An 18,360-nucleotide genomic window follows, 5' to 3' on the forward strand; every position below is an offset into this window, starting at 1 on the left:
CACTTCGGTGAAATTCCTGTTTTATGTTTATGTTTATGTTTTTTTAGGTTTTCAATTAAGAGCTGTAGAAACATATAAAACTTGTTATGGATTTTATCGAATCTTTGAATGAAAATTATGAAAAACTAAAAAGTAAAGAAATTGTGAATATTCTGTGGAGAGAAATATTGAAGGAAGAGCGCTCAGAAGAATATTTGGACCAGCTTATAGAGTATAGTTTCCATTATCCTGTTGACTCTGATACCTATCTACAAGATCTAAATGAAAAATTTGATATATATAATAAGGAAAAGCTACGTTCTATAAACGGACATCTCAGAGCATATATGATAACTTTTTTATATTACTGCACAAACAGATTTAATGGAAGAGTTCCAGTGAAGTCAACAATGCTCGCTTCAGGATTATATATGAAGTTAATATCCATTCCAGAAGTTGGTAAAATATTTTTTGAGAAGAACATGTTAAAAGTTCAGTTATTTGTTTGTATAAACGCAGCCAAAGATTCGACTATACCTGATTCCTCTAAAATATATCTATTGAAATTGATAAAAAAGTTTTGTTTGCTAGAAAAGCCAGATCCAATTTTACTGAAAGGTACAGCAAATACCTTAGTAGGAGTATTGATGATTTCATGTCGTGAATTTATCAACACTGTCGATAATGGTGAGTTTTATGATTTTTTTATTTAAAAAAAGTTTCGAGTACTTTGAACAGATTATTTTCCTCTTGATAATTTTAATATTAATTCGTATCTATTCAAATAAATGAGAGAAATTGAAAACTAGTAAAAATGAACAAGTGTTAGCAAATGAAAAAGTTATCTCCATAAAGTTAGCAAGGCAACTTGCAGTAAAATTATTGAAATATACTTTTTTAATTGTTGAATAATTGTCGAGAATTTGTCGTGAAAGAAAAATAATTGTCGCGCATCTCATTTTTTATAAGGGGTAACCCTGCTAACTTGATATAAAGTTAGCACAGCACCTGTAGTAATTTTTTTTATATAACTGAATTATTAAAACTTTCATTACTAGTATTTGTCGAATAATTGTCGTAACCCAATCCATATAATAAAAATTCCTGAAATATATATTTTTTTGGAAAATATTGTGTTTTTCAGACGCGCGACAATTATTTTTCTTTCACGACAAATTCTCGACAATTATTCGACAATTAAAGTATATTTCAATAATTTTACTGCAAGTTGCCTTGCTAACTTTATGGAGTTGAAAAAGTTGTTACATTATGTTTTGGGATAGTATGATTTTATAGCTAAAATCTTAATATCCTCATATGTGTGACTTCTGGAATCCAAAAACAAGCAGTTTTCCCAATCATCAGAAATGCAATACTCTTCTCGACACTTGTTTCACCAACCAAGTTGGAGTCTTCAGGAGATGTTTTCTTCACCTCCTGTTCTGAAGGAGCGTTCATGGAGAAGTTTTAACCTTTCATTAGTTGGGGGCTTATTTCATGTACTTAGTTAATAGAATCTGTATATATAATTTTCGAAAAAAATGCTTTGTTTTCTCGGGTTTCGCTCCGTGTTCTGTGTATTTTATCCCCATAAGGATTATTTTCACAAAGTTTCGGCAAAGTCTCATTTGCCGAAATCAATCAATTGTATCCAGTTAATACTGAAGATTCCTTCATAGGTAAGAAACCAAACTGTACATTTTGTAATAATAGCACCCATACAAGTCACGATTGTTTTGCTGCACAAAAACTTTCTTTGGAAGAGAGAAAAGCAGAAGTTGTGGAAAAGAAAAGTTGCTTTTCTTGTTTGAGAACCAATCATATAAGAAAAAATTGCAAAGCTTTTGTAAGATGTTTAATGTGCGCACGGAAACATTTTCCAATAATGTGCTGTGATTTAGATTCGAAAAAAGTACAACCAGATGAAAATTACAAACAAAAATTGGAAAATGTTTTGACAAGTAATTTTTCAACTGACACACTCTTACAAACTGTCAGCGTCAAAGTGACAAATAATTATAAACATAAATTTGTCAGGGCTTTGCTGGATTCCGGTTCTCATAGATCATATATTTCATCGAAATGTGCAAAAGATTTGAATTTTAAGCCATCAGGAAAGGAAAATATTATACAAGATGTTTTTGGTGGTTTTCAATCAAGTCCTAATCTCCATAATATATACGACACAACTTTCTGTATACAACTTGAAAAGGGGACTGATCATTTACCTATTTATTTATTTATTTATTTATTTATTTATTTGACACTTTGGTACATTGAGTACATGTGCTAAGTCATAATTAAAAAACAAAAATAAAACTACAGAAGTTGAACAATACAAAAACAATAAATATGGTTCACGTCCACAAACTTTCACAACATAGAAGTATTATATAAAAAATCGGAGAAGCTCTAGCAAATACTCTCAAAATGTCATGAAAAAGTGTCGTGCAAGAATTCCTCAAGACTGTAGTAACACTTCTGTAAGAGAAGTTTCTTCACCTCAATTTTAAAAAGTTTATCTGACTCGATTTTCCTAATAGATGCCGGCAAGTTATTATAACAGTTTGTTGTATTAAATAGTGGGGAGCATCTAAAGTGAGCCGTTTTGTGTGAGGGGGTTCTTAACAGTTTCCCATGACGGGTGTCTCTACCATGTATATCTGCATTTGTGACCAATTCAGTTATATTGTTACGGGCAAAAGTGACACACTTCAAGATAAATAAAGAAGGTGCTGTCAATAGGCCCTCTCTTAAGAAAATTGGTCTACAACTATCTTGAAAATCTATATTAAAAATTAGTCTCAGCAATCTTTTCTGAGCGACAAAAACTCGTGGAAATTCCCTTGCACATCCCAAGAAATGATATTAAAGCTGATGTGAGAATAAGCCATAGAAAAATAGACATTCATCAATCCAAAATTATCTAGAGTGTTTTTCAATTGTTTGATTGAGTAATATGCGGAATTGAGTTTGTTGCAGACCTTCTGAATATGACCGCTCCAGGTCAAATTTTCGTCTAAAGACGTTCCTAAAAACAAGACTTCGCTGGAAGATCGAATACCATTTATTGTGGAAGAGTCACTGCTGAAATTTTTCCTAATAAATGATTTCATTGAAACAGATTTAGATTTATTCAAAATAAGTTTGTTACGTTGACACCAAGCACTGAATTTATCTATTATTTTATTTATTTTGTCTGACAACTCAACTTCGTTTTTGTCGGCCACAGTAATTGCAGTGTCATCCGCAAACATGGTTATGTGACACTCAGAAAAGAATTCAGACAGGTCATTTATGAAATTGAGGAACAACAATGGTCCCAGGACAGAACCTTGAGGCACTCCTAGTTTTACATCTTTGGGACTTGATAAAATTCCATTGCAGCTAACTATTAGACTACGGTTTTCCATATATGATTTCACCCAGTTCAATAGATTATTTGGGAAACCTAGGCCTGCAAGTTTAATTATAAGAAATTCGGAAGAAATGGTATCAAATGCTTTTGACAAATCGAAAAAAAGTGTTACAACTAGTTTATTCGAATCAACCTGTGTATAAATGAAATTTAATAAATGGTATGAAGCTGATTCAATTGATTGGTTCTTCCTGAAGCCATATTGGTTATTACTAAAAAGATTATTTTGATCCATGTAATTCAAAATTCTGTTACTAACAACTTTCTCAAACAGTTTAGAGAGGGAACAAAGTAAAGATATCTGTCTGTAGTTGTCTACCTCAGTTTTGTCGCCTTTTTTATATAGAGGAAATATGAGAGCCGTTTTAAATACATTTGGAAAACAACCTACAAAAAATGACTGATTCATCAAAAACAATAGTGGCTCGATTATAAGGTCTACAATTTTTTTCACAGTAACTATTGAGATACCATCAGTACCTGCGGAGTTTTTATTTGCCATTGTTTCCAGAGTACCTAGAATTTCGGTCTTTGTGAATGGGGATGTATCGAAGGGATACTGACTAACAGTATTCTTCGAATAGGTACATGGAAGTAATACATTTTGACCAAAGTGCTCTGAGATGAGCAATTCGGCAGAAGATGAAAAATGTTCAACGAAAAGATTTGTCAAGATATTATGGCACATGCTAAGATTTGGTTCACAGCCAATGATCTTTTTTTGAATGAGACCAAAACCCGTTGTGAAATCTTTAGTGTGAATGGTACAAATAGTTTGGTTGAAAATGAGCACATAAAATTTCTAGGTATAGAAACAAACTGTTTATGTAACAAGCTGTCGCAAGTGATATTTGCACTAAGAAAAATACAACATGTCACAAACATGGAAGCAACAGTATCTGCATATTATGCATTGTTTCATAGTCACTTGATGTATGGAATACAGTGTTACGGTAATGCAGTATCTACACATATTACGAGAATTTTCACATTGCAGAAAGCGGCAATAAGATCTATTTTAAATGTACCATGGGATACCAGTTGTAGAGAACTATTTCCTTCATTAAAAATCATGACCATCTACTCACTGCTCATTTATCAAAGTATAATAACAGTTAAGTCAAAGATAAATGAACATGCAACACACTTGTCAATTCATCCTCATGATACCAGACACAAACACAATTTGTTGGTGCCATTATGTCTTCTGCAACGAACGCAAAGAGACGACATACGGCTCTTCAACCTCCTTCCCACAGAGTTTAGGAATAGACCCTCGACGCAATTCAAAAATCAATTAAAACAGATACCATCCAATAACTGTTTCTATAGTATACTTGAATTCGAAACATTCATAAAAAAAAAACAGAAATATCTTCATGACCCACAGAAACCTATAGTTTTATTTATCCTGATAGCACAATTCATCATTATCTATATACATACTTTATATATTTATAATGTATAATGCCATTGTTTTTATGTATTATTTAGCTTTTCTATTGCGTTACACCTTCTATTTTTTTATCATTAACCAATTTTAATGTATGACATTATATACATTTTTAAATGTATTTTTCCACTGACCTGTCTATAAACTTTATGTTTCTTGAGACCAATAAAAATTATAATTATAATAATAATTATATTTATAATTATCGCAATAAGTGACATTAAAAATGACTTCTCTTGCAAATCATCAGTATTGGAACAGAAAAAGATATGTAATTATATACCTAGATTGGGAGATTTAGCTGTTATACGACTATTTGAAGAATAAAAACATTATTTTAAGTGATATTAGTATAAATAATCCTCCACAAGAAATAGAATTGTTGCTAGGGGCAGATATTTTTGAAAATTTAATCACAGGGCATATTGAAACTTTGAATAATGGACTTGTTGCCATAGAAACGCATCTTGGATGGACTATAATGGGACAAGTCCATAATACAAGTAACAATCGTACTTTTTATGGTTTTACTGATTTTTTTATTGCTGATTTGTGGGAATTAGATGTTTTGGGTATAAAAGAGCTCGCAAATACCACACCAGAAGAAATTATTGATTTAAAAACGGAAAATTATTTTAAAGAAACGGTTTTGCAGACAGATGATGGTAAATCTTCCTTGGAAAGAAGGTCATCCAAAACTTTCTAACAATAAAGAAATAATTGAATAGAACTGGCCGATACTTGATGAAAATCCATATTTAAAAAACTAAGCAATAGAGTTTATTCTATGATTTTCACTATAAGGGTTTTACAAAAACCGCGACACGTGTTTCGCTATACAATAGCTTCTTGAAGCATAACTAAGAGTTACTTCTAAATTACAACCTTATATACTATAACCTAGTACCTATTCGTCTACCTAAGTAATAAATCTACCTGAAAAAATATACCTGGAAAAGTCAGGTATCAATACATTTTTCGAAAGTCTACCTGTAAATATACCTAACTATTATTACCTGCGTATGAACAGATTCAATAATGGCGAATTATTCAAGTCAGTTTGATCGTTCATAAGATGGTGAGGGTTTTTGAATTTGTTTATTTCCATACTCTCCAACAGGTTAAGTTTCAAACCTTTCTTCTGGAAATGGAGGGGTTCGTATTCATGGTTGAACTCATGTCCCTCTGAGATTAAATGACTGGCATATGTGGAATTTACTTTTCCGTTCTATATTTGTGTTCCTTTATGCGGGTTTTGATCGTTCTTCCAGTTTGACCTATATAAAACATTGGACATGACCCACACGATAATTTATACATTCCTGATTTTTCTGAAATTGAACTTTTATCTTTGTGGTGGCTTAGAAAAGAAAAGAAAAAGGTCAAAGACAGTGAACTATTTTCACATCATAGGTTCTTTGATAGATTTGTCAATCTCACGAACACTACTTTCACAGAACAGGAAACTCATCTATTAGAAAAAGGTCTCAATTACAATATTAAACCCAACATAAATTCGACAAATTTAGAAGTTTTGGGAATTGATACAGATATCACGTTGATAGGGACTTGCTACGCCAATAAACATATTGCTGCAGACATTTTAAAATCTGAAAAGATGCATAAAGGCAGGTTCAATCCGGAATTGAAACTAGTGAAATCCATAAAAGAGAAATCGGCAGTAGATAACATTGTTTTTACGCGAGCTGATAAAGGAAAAACGGTCATCGCCATGAACAAAGAAGAATACATGGAGAAGACTTTAGACTTTCTAAATGCTGGCATGTACGATAGTCTCAGAAACGACCCCACCCATTTATATCAGAAAGAAGTCAAGGAAACTTTTAAAAATATTCATTGTGTCATGGATGAAAAGGAAAAATTCCGATCGTTAGTCATGAACCCACAACCACCGAAATAGTATTCATTGGTTAAATTACACAAAGATAACTACCCGATAAGACCGGTAGTGTCTTTTGTCACAGCCCCTTCAGTTAAAATATCCGAAAAACTCATTGCAATTATTCAAAACCACACCAATTTCAAATCAAAATTCAGTTTGAGGAATTCATACCATTTGATTAATGAAATTCAAGATATTACACTTCCGGATAATGCCAAATTGATTTCATTCGATGTAAAGAATCTGTTTCCCAGTATTCCTCCGAATGAAACGATTACTTTGGTGGAGAATCTATTGGACAAAAACTCTATCAATTCAGTAGTGAGAAATGAAATATTAAACTTGCTTACGGTATGTTTGTCACAGAATTACTTCCAATTCAATGACAAGTTTTACTCATCTTGCAAAGGTCTCATAATGGGAAACCCACTTAGTCCTATCCTGGCAGAGATTTTCATGGACGATTTGGAGAGAAGAATACACAGTAACCCACTGGTAAGAAGTTTCCTGTATTGGTATAGATATGTGGATGATATTCTGGTATGTTTCACGGGAACGAACAGACAGTTGACAAACTTTTTGAAGTTCATAAATTCTCTTCACCCATCTATCACATTCACAGTGGAGAATGGAGAACTTTTACTATTTGACAATAGCAAAAGTTTACAACAAACATGATTTTTCAATTTATCGTAAACCGGCACATACAGATATTATCATTCATAATTCGTCCACTAACCCATATCAGCATAAGGTAGCAGCTTTCAACAGTATGATCCACAGACTGATAAATGTACCCTTGTCAGAAGCGAATTTCAATAAAGAACTGAATATAATAAAGCAAATAGCCGTCAACAATGATTATGATAGTGGTCTGATACATTCTTTATTATCAAAGAAGTTATGCAGTCAAGCTTTGAAAGAAGTTTACCCAATTCGAAGAGAAGAGGATAAAAGTTATAGAACCTTAACCTACTTAGGCCAACCCAATACAAATATTTCAGATTTTCTGCACAGCGAAGGTGTAAATACTGCTTTCAAAACCAACAACAACTTGGGCATGCACATTAAAAATAACAAAGATAAAAGTTCAATTTCAGAAAAATCAGGAGTGTACCAGTAAAGCTCCAGATTTGGATATCATAGACAGACATATTTAGTGAAACGACGTAGATACCTGCAAAAGATAAGAGATGGACTCCAAAGCCGATTTAGAAAGCAGTATTAAGTGGAATTCGTACATACTGATCAAAGGAAAATAGGTAATTTAAAAATTGAAGATGTTGTTCTTGTCAGCAGCGACAATGTAAAGCGAATAAACTGGCCTATAGGAAAAGGGAAAAACTGGGAAAAATGACGTACCCAGGGTAGCGAAAATAAAAGTGAACAGTGGGGAACTTATTCGACCGTTTCAGCGTTTACATCCTTTAGAAGTTACGACAGAAGAGGACAGTAAGAATTTTCTTTAAATTGAAAAGAAAATTAATGAAGTCAAAGGTAAAACTGATGAGGACTACATAACAGAAGAGCAAGACATCAAAGAGAAAATTAAAGAGATAGTCACAAGAAGGGGGCGAAAAGTCAGAGATCCGCATCGTTATGGTTTCCAGTGAAATTCATAATGTTATTTTGAAATTTCTCTTTAGTTTTTTATTTTAATTTCAAAATGGGGGAGAATGTTAGATTTAGAGTGTATGTTTTTATCATTCCCTCTGTGTATAGATTTTCTATTTAGTTTATGTGATGTCTGATAATATTTTCATTTGAATCGATTTTGTTAGTGAGAAGATTTTGATTAGAGTTGTCAAATAAATAGAATGTAAATACGTCAGTAAGACTTTATTTGATGATAAAATTATATCCATCCCATATTTAAAAGTAGATATTGATATAAATTCATTGTGTATATACATTATATCATTCAAACACAATAAATACATGTATGAAGGCTATTTTCTAGGTCGCAATACACGAGCTGGTGCTCAGGTTCTTGTTCCTGTTGTATCCAATGCATTACCTACTATTTCCTTACTGGGCGTTTTATTTATATCATCATCGTCGTTTATTTACATGAAAAGAAAAATAGCAAGCATAACAAAGCTATACATTTCGCAAATAAACATTGGGAAACCCACAGAAGCAACAGGTGTTGCTTGTGCGTGGTGTAAATAAATTTTTATAACTTCAGATACTAAAATTAATAATGAGTATAAGGTTAACAAAAGGGTGAAATAAATATATACAGAACATTCAAAAACTTTGTAGACGTGTAAGTAGATATAAAATTAATCATATGTGGTATAAATAAAATAGATTAAAATAACCATTATAACAATCATGAACATCCGAGACTTTTATATATATATAAAATGAATCACATGTATAAGAAAAATTACTTGGATTACAAAACAATTGGAGACGTGTAAGGATGAAATAGATCACATGGGAGGTGTAAATAAAAATTTGTACAAGTTGGAAATTGTCTTCCTAATTGTATTACCTGTTTGTGTTCGTGTACCTTTAAGCTTTTATTTATTGCCCCAGTATTGATTGCTCCAGTATTGATACCCCAGTATCAAGTATACTTGATAATGGGGTCAAACCCAAAACCGGTAGTATAAATAAAATTTACCAGTGGCATTTAGTGGCATTTAGACAAAAGTGTTTTTATTCATTTCATTCAAGGTATTACAAGAGCTGGACTTCACTTTTGGAAAACAAGATAAAAAGAGCATGTTAATAGAAAAATCAGATATTGTAGAATGGAGAAGACACTATTTAAGAGAAATGAAGAAACCTAGAACACTAGTTTAGAAACTTTAACATTTCTCAAAAACTTGAAAATAAATCTTACAGGTCGGCAAAAATTCCTGCAGGTCGTGTTTCACATATATGAGTTTTGACTAGATTAATAATTTTAGACAAAAAAATTCCAACTCCCATCCTTTGTGCAAGAATAAATTTCACATTGAAAATAAACCTTGCAGGTCGGCAGAAATTCTTGCTGGTCGGGCCTCCCAGATATGAATCTTGACCAGATTAATTACTTCCGACAGAAAAATCTCCAACCTCCGCCGTTTGTGTATAAATGAATTTCAAAAATTTCACATTTCTCATGAAATTGGCAATAAACCTTACAGGTCGGCAAACATTTCTGCAGGTCGGGTCTTCCAGATACGAATTTCGACTAGATTATTCATTTTCGACAAAAAAATTCCAACTCCCACCCTTCGTGCATGAATAAATTTCACATTTCTCATAAAATTGAAAATAAACCTTGCAGGTCGGCAGAAATTCTTGCAGGTCGGGCCTCCCAGATATGAATCTTGACCAGATTGATTACTTCCGACAGAAATATCTCCAACCTCCGCCGTTTGTGTATAAATAAATTTCAAAAATTTCACATTTCTCATGAAATTGGCAATAAACCTTACAGGTCGGCAAAAATTCCTGCCGGTCGGGTCTACCAGATATGAATTTCGACTATAGTAAAACCAATAATGATTGAGAGTAAAGCGTGTTGTCATATCTAAATTTTACGTTACCAGTTTATAACAGAATCAAAATATAGTAAGCAGTAGAGTTGTAGGTTGTGGCAAATTATAGATAATACACAATACTAGTACGATTAAAAGGTATTATTTATGACAAAAATCAGTAATGAGCTTGTAATGAGTAATACTTATAGATTTCCTGATTACTGATCAGTTAAAATTCATTATTTTCTGTATAGTGTTAGATATTTATTACAACTAGTGGTAACGCTGTACGCAACGATATTTCTGTCTTTGTCACTTTACCGTAACTTCCATCTCATCGTTGCAGTCCTCGCTAATGTACTTGCAGCCATGAGCGTATCATTGGTTTGTGAATTATACAACGTGAATTGTACGTTTTACAGTTGAGTTAGTCAGCAATCGACGTGTTGTGATAACAATTGGTGAAAATAATAGTGCTAATAAGTGTTTAAGCGTTACATAATTATATTTCTACACCGTTCTCAAACTACTCAAAAAATGGAAGACATGGTCGGGCCTTCCACGTCGAAAAAGGTAAAACGGTCGGAGTCTCGGTCAGTAAGAGAAAAACAAATTGTACTGCTAGTATTTCACTGTTTCGAAAGAGATCATCAGCCACCAAAAGATGACTTTGTGCATATGTGCTGTAATTCTACGTGTGTACCTCCGAATAACCAACCGGGCATTTCTACATCATTAAGTTCCACAATTACAAAAGATAAATTAGTTGATATGTGCTCTGATTATACCGGTGTACCAAAATCATCGATTTACAAAATACTAAGAGAAGCAGAAATTCATGGGGACGTACAAACGCCAAAAAGTAGTAGCGGACGAAAAAAAATCACAGTTGATGAAGAAGCCAAAACCAGTATACGCAGAACTATTCACAGTTTCTTTTTCAGAAATGAGCTGTCCACACTACAAACAGTTCTGGAGGCACTTAGCGAACATGAATTGGTCGCAAAAATGGGTAAAGAAATTTTTAGGAAACTTGTACACGAAATGAAATTTACGTACGGAAAAGTTGACAGGAAAAACATTCTCATTGAACGTCAAGAAATAATAGCATGGAGAAGAAACTATCTAAGAAAAATTGACGAATTTCGGAAGCTCAAAAAAAATTGTACTTCATGGACGAGATATGGGTTAACCAAGGACATACGGTCAAAAAAGTATGTCAGGATGGTAATACAACAAGTGCACGACAAGCCTTTAATGAAGGTTTGTCAGTTGGGTTAAAACAGCCATCTGGAAATGATAGTCGTCTGATAGTTACGCATATAGGAAGCGACAGTGGATTTTTACCAATTGGTGAATTAATATTTAAATCTAAGAAAACAGGAGACTATCATGAAGAGATGAATGCGGAGGTGTTTGAAAAATGGTTTGAAGGCATCATTCAACTTGTGGAACCTGGGTATGTCATCGTCATGGACAATGCCCCATACCATAGTCGACATTTAGAACCATTACCGAAACAATCATGGAAAAAAGCAGCAATTCAAGAATGGTTAATTAATAAGAACATCCAATATAACAAAGATAGTTTAAAGGCAGAACTACTTCAGCTAACAAAATTACACACAGACAAAAAAAAAATTCGCAGTGGATGAAATGGCGTTAAGTCGTGGAATTAAATTAAATTAGTGGACGTGCAACATCACCTACAAGAAGCTATTCGAACTGTTTCTGCAGAAGACTGGAAGAAATGCATGCAGCATGTTTTAAAAGAGGAGCAAAAAATGTGGGACGTAGACAACCGTATTGAACACAATATTGAACCAATCATAATTCACTTTGATGATAGCGGTAGCAACAGTGACGTATCTGAGGTTGAAGATCAGACGAAAATTTGTACATTTACATTTATATTATATTCTATTATCAAAAATTTGTAATTTGTATTTTCCAGTACCCCTGACGATGAGTTTAAGTTACTCGAAAGCTTGAGAATAGTTATAAAGAGTTCACTTATCAATTGCTGCAACCCAATAGTGAAAAAAAGTTATATATATATATATATATATATATATATATATATATATATATATATATATATATATATACACTTGGCTGCACCATACTGATGATGGGCCAAAAGCCCGAAACACGTGTCTATGGTTTGCCACTTTCATGATTGCTATGTCCGATATTAACTTCTGGTTCTATATATATATATATATATATATATATATATATATATATATATATATATATATACATATATATATATATATATTAATATTGTTAATTTATTTGGTACCTACTATAATTACCACGATTATTACTCCGTTTTCATAAGGCCCACCTAATGACTACAACGATTAGGTAAATTACGATATTGCAAAGTTTTAATGAAATAAATAAAAAATGTGTATGAATATTTTAACTAATTGTACTAAGAATTTTTCTTTCATTCTTAACCCTCTCAAAAATTAATAAGCACGCCCCGATTTGCTGTCAACTGGGCTCACTTCTACTCTCAATCATTATTGGTTTTAGTATAGATTAATCATTTTCAATAAAAAAAAATCCAACTCCCACCCTTTGTGTATGAATAAATTTCACATTTCTCATAAAATTGAAAATAAACCTTGCAAGTCCGCAGACATTCTGGTAGGTTGGGCTCCCAGATATGCATCTCGACCAGAATAAATTATTTCCGACAAACCCCCACCCTTCGTGCATAAAAAATGTCATATTTCTCAGAAAATTGAAAACAACCCAGATATTAATATCGACCACAACCAGTTCAATAATTTCCGACAGAAAAATTTCCAACCCCCACCCTTCGTGTATGAAAAAAGTTCACATTTCTCATAAAATTTAAAATAAACCTTGCAGGATGGTAAAAATTCTTGCAGGTCGGATCTCCCAGATATGAATCGCGACCAGATTAAAGCAATCCCGATAGTATTGGGTATTTTCACCTCCCACAATCTGAAAAATATGAATATTATAATGGAGAACTTTATACAAGGTCGGCAAAACACTGATTTTCCTCCACAAAAATTACTTTCGTTCAACATTCAATTTTATCTTTGAAAAACAAGGTTTGGGATGGATTCCATACATGTCGTCTTCGTAACTTGGGAGGAATTAGAACTCGAGAGAGTAATAATAGGCCTTTTCATCATAAGACAAGCGCAAGCGTAGCTGTCATATTGAAATGGCGGTAATTCAAAACATTCGTAATCAACAATGGCTGGGTAAGGAATATTATCTCTACAAACAAATGATTGGAAAAAACCATTGATGGTGCTTCACTTGTTTATAATTCAGTTGAGGCTCATAATTGTGAACAATTAAAAAGGTGGTTAAAATGTCATGGGCGTCCGCAAAAAGGAAAAAAAGTGAGATAATTGAGAGGTTGGGTATCAGCATTTGTTTACTATCTAAAAACATATAAAAAATTGTATTTATAGTTATATTCTTATTAATAATGTCAATTTATTTGATGTAATTGAAATTATATTTCAGTTGACAAGAGTACTTATGGAACTAAGAAATAAATAAAGTCATTAATATTTTGAGGCTGCACATATGACATTATTAATTAGACAATTATGTAAATACTGAATTGAATATGTTTAGTAATTTTTATTAGAGGGAAATATTTAATACAACATTATTTATATGAAATTTACAGTCAAAAACGCAATAAGGAATAATGGACGTATGTTGAAATTCCTGATAGCTTAAAGGATCAGGGTTTTGTTCAGTTGGACCAATTTCTCCAATGAAATGTAGTAAGCAAATATAAGTATCCTTGGCAACATCATCAATAGATTTAAAGCCTCGGTCACTCCTGCCACATTTTTTCACCCATAATTCACATTTTGCACATGCTATAATATGTAATTTGCTTGATGATTTGATTATTTTTTTGCGATATTCAAGACAAGGCTTTGGAAAATTTATAAAATAGTATGTGTTGGTTTTGAATGATTTGTATCGTGTATCATTTTTACATACTCCATAACAACACCGTTTTGTTGTTCCTTTTCGGACAGATAACATAATTATAATGGAGTATGACTATTTTGACTTACTACTTTTTTTTTCACTTTTTTTTTACAATTAATAAACTTTAATTTATATTTTAATTTTTAAAACATGAGTTGCGGGCTCTTTAACATAATTGTTTACAAAAAACAGTACGAAAAAGATGGCTGATACTGACGCAACAAAAAAAATTGTGATGAAAAGGCATATTGAATTAATCTCACGTCATTCTGAAACACTTTAAAATTGAAGACAATCTGTATCTGTAGAGTAGGGAGGGTGAGTGTGGGCCCATAGCACTTAGGCCAGATGTCTCCCATTGTACTTCCTCCCAAGGAGTTGTCCTCCTGGGCCATCGTCCGTCCTGTCCTTTCCAGGAAGGTGGACAGGTATCTGGAAGAAGAGGTGATAATACCCCTCCTTGTGGATATCCCCTCATGACTAGTCCTCTCACTGTGATGTCTTCTACATTGATACTTATTGCTCTACTAGAGAGCAATCTTGAGTATCCATTCTCATACAGCCAGGGGTACATTCCTGGAGTGTAGTTGCTGGGTAATTGTTGGAAAGGTTGTTTCATCAAACGCTCCCTTGATATCAATGAATATACCCAGGGGGGATTCTTTTTTGTCCATTGCTCTCTCGATTCTGCCAACCACATGGTGAAGGGCCGAATCAGTAGACCTTCCCAGAGTATATGCATGCTGATTTGGATGAAGTGGCTTGTGAACTAGTACTTCATCTCTTGTGTACCGCTCACATAGCCTCTCCATAGACTAAATATATAAAACACAGAAATATGAGATTTAAAATTCGCGCAAAAAACTATTCGACTTCTTCACCTATATGACGTGGAGCATCCTAAAAAATAATGAGTTAATTATTATTTACATGTAAATTCTCTACGATGCGACGAAAAGCAGTAGTCATAATTTGATACCATCGAAAATCAATTATGGAATAATTACAATTGAATGTAAAGTTTTCGCGTCAAGAGGAAAACTTTTTCACTGAATTTGCGGGTCAAAGACGAAACGGACTGGTTTAAGTTTGATGATAGTCGTGTCACGAAGTGTTCTGGCGATGCATTGAATTTATTGGAGCCTCTGGAGACACCCTACATTTTGTTTTATGAAACAGAGATCATTGGTAGATCAAGATCTTCAGATGATGTGCTACTGCAGGTTTTTCCGGGTTTTCCTGCAGCTGAAATAGCAAATGCGCCACTGGAATCAATGAAGTTGCCCTGGAGCGTCAATTAATTTTTGTCGTTTCATAATTTCATGATTTGTATTAATTCTTCTGACAATAAAGCTTATTTATTATTATTGTGTTTTTTTTGGATAAGACAGCTATACAGGGCTTTTCATGATGAGCGTTAATTAGCCGTTTCTGGCAAACTATTCAACGGATCAACCTGAAAATTCCACAGTATGCATAAGTCAATATGACCTACACGCCTAAAATATTTTAGACGAAGCGGCGTTGTCGCTTCTACTATAAAGTAGCGGCTTCTTTGATTTTTCAAATGATTCATTATAACTTTGTCGACAAATTCATATACTATTTCCCTATACCTATCTATTACCGTTTAGAAGATATAAATTAATTTCGATATTTTTTTTACCAAACATGAACTTTTATAAATGCTGATAATCTTGAACTCTCTTGCACTAAAACGATCAAATTTGAAATGGAGTGGAGTGATACTATGAGGATCTTCACTCCGAGTCATATTTTCATTTGCCTCATACAGGGTCTTCAAAAAATGCAGATACTTTGATCTCATGAAAAAATGAGAGGAACTCAATTTTTTCAAATGGAACACCCTGTATATTTCAACATTTTTGAGCTCTACATCCAATTTTAGATTACCTTTGTTTAGATAGTACTATTTCTATTTTGAACCGGTTTCGAGATAAACTGTTTCAAACGGAAATTGACATGGTTTCCTTGTTCATCACTCATTTTTGTAAAACAGATTTCATTTGATGTTTCTCAATTAGTCAGAGATAATACAATGAAAAGATAATTATTAAAATATTCCTCAACCATCGAATGAAACTTCTCTTCAAACAATAGTTTTATTAACGATGAAACACGAACTGAAAATAATGAACCCATTAATTAATGAGTTAATTTAATCGTCAGTGTATTTCAGACTATGTTCAAACACATCTCCACCTCTTCTTAAAAAAACATGTAATCTCTTCAAAAGATTGTCATGTGTAGCGCTTCTGATCAAGTCTGGAGTCAAACTATTGAAAGCAGTTGTAACTCTCGATTTAATATCTTCCATTGTTGTTATTGGAGTAGAGTAAACCATATTTTTAATGAAACCCCACACGAAATAATCTAATGGATTGTCATCTGGTGTTCTAGGAGGCCAACGAAAAGGTCTATTATTACCAATCTATCTGTCTTCGAAGATTTCGGTTAAAGTTTCTCTAACTGAATGAGAATTATGGGGTGGAGTACCATCCATTTGGTACCATACACGTTTTCTTCCTAGTCTATTATTTAAAATCATTTGAATTCCATTCTTCAGTAAATCTTCATATTTTGATGCATTTAAATTATCATCATAAAACTCGATATAAAAAATTGACTCATTCTTTATGGCACAAAATACATTGAATTGCCATCTTTCTTGAAAACCCCTTTGGCGGACAACACGGGGATTTTCTGGCGCCCAATAATGACTGTTGTGTCTATTGGAAACTCCATTCTTTGTGAACTTGGCCTCATCTGTCCATACGATATTGTCAAGGAAATGTTCATCCTCTCGAGTCTTGACAAAGAATTCTACTCTACGAGGTGAATCAGTCTCTTTCATATGTTGGACACAGTAGAACTTATAGGGATGCCATTTATACTTATTGAGAATTCGACAAATTGTCACGTAGGGTATACCGATCTCCCTTTCAGCCTCGTGCAGAGAAGCATTTGGAAATGCATGAAAGTATCCCAAAACTGTTATACCATTGTCATCATCATCCACTTTAGTCTTCTTACAAATGATTTTTGGACGGAAGGTTCCATTTAACCTACAGTTTTTTAGTAGTCGATTTATCACATTATTATTCGGCTTCGGAAGTTGTAGATATCTTTCATGAGATACTCGGCATGTTCTACTTGCAATTCTATTTCACTCACCATAAATTATTAATACATTCAAGAAATCTTCATTACTGTAACCTAAACTTGACATTATTCTATTATAATTGGTAGCTATCACAATCAGTCAAAACCAACGAAAGTCTGGCATTAAATAATTGGTTTATTTATTTTTCCAAAGCACACTATTAAAAAATATTAATGTGTAGTGTTGTACATTAGAGACCAATACCTCAATGTATACAAATTGTAACTTTTTCTAAGGTAGGTACATACCAATTTCGAATTGACTGATCTGAGACAGTTAAAAAACTGGATCAAAAAGAAATATTACTAAGTATTAAAAAAAAATGTTGAGTATCCAAAATAAGTGATGAATTCAAAAAAACGAGCAAGAAAACCACGTCAGTTTCCGTTTGAAACAGTTTATCTCGAAAACGGTTCAAAATAAAAATAGTATTATCTGAACAAAGTTAATCTAAAATTGGATGTAGAGCTCAAAAATGTTGAAATATACAGGGTGCTCCATTTGAAAAAATTGAGTTCCGCTCATTTTTTCATGAGATCAAAGTATCTGCATTTTTTGAAGACCCTGTATGAGGCAAATGAAAATATGACTCGGAGTGAAGATCCTCATAGTATCACTCCACTCCATTTCAAATTTGATCGTTTTAGTGCAAGAGAGTTCAAGATTATCAGCATTTATGAAAGTTCATGTTTGGTAAAAAAAATATGGAAATTAATTTATATCTTCTAAACGGTAATAGATAGGTATAGGGAAATAGTATATGAATTTGTTGACAAATTAATAATGAATCATAATATGATATTATATACGGGGTGTTCCATTTGAAAAATCAAAGAAGACGCTACTTTATAGTAGAAGCGACAACGCCGCTTCGTCTGAAATATTTTTGGCGTGTAGGTCATATTGATTTATGCATACTGTGGAATTTTCAGGTTG

General features: G+C 32.9%; 1 protein-coding gene across 4 annotated transcripts in view; it reads left to right on the forward strand.

Moving 5' to 3' along the window:
• The window catches only part of LOC111516640 (uncharacterized), a 69,843-nt gene continuing 51,483 nt past the window's right edge, over positions 1 to 18,360 (forward strand). For 2 of the 4 annotated variants that reach the window (XR_012468441.1, XR_012468440.1), the window contains exon 1: positions 1 to 666. Coding sequence is in view for 2 of the 4 variants with exons in the window: in XM_074186672.1 (XP_074042773.1) it covers positions 87 to 666 (580 nt within the window). In the remaining 2 variants the exon portion in view is untranslated. The remainder of the gene's footprint in view (positions 667 to 18,360) is intronic. The other 2 variants (XM_074186672.1, XM_074186671.1) reach the window with 2 other exon arrangements.

The sequence above is a fragment of the Leptinotarsa decemlineata genome, unplaced genomic scaffold (genome assembly GCF_025532065.1).
Source record: "Leptinotarsa decemlineata unplaced genomic scaffold, Ldec_3_MD MMD2_P_RNA_scaffold_4, whole genome shotgun sequence".
Taxonomy (NCBI): domain Eukaryota; kingdom Metazoa; phylum Arthropoda; class Insecta; order Coleoptera; family Chrysomelidae; genus Leptinotarsa; species Leptinotarsa decemlineata.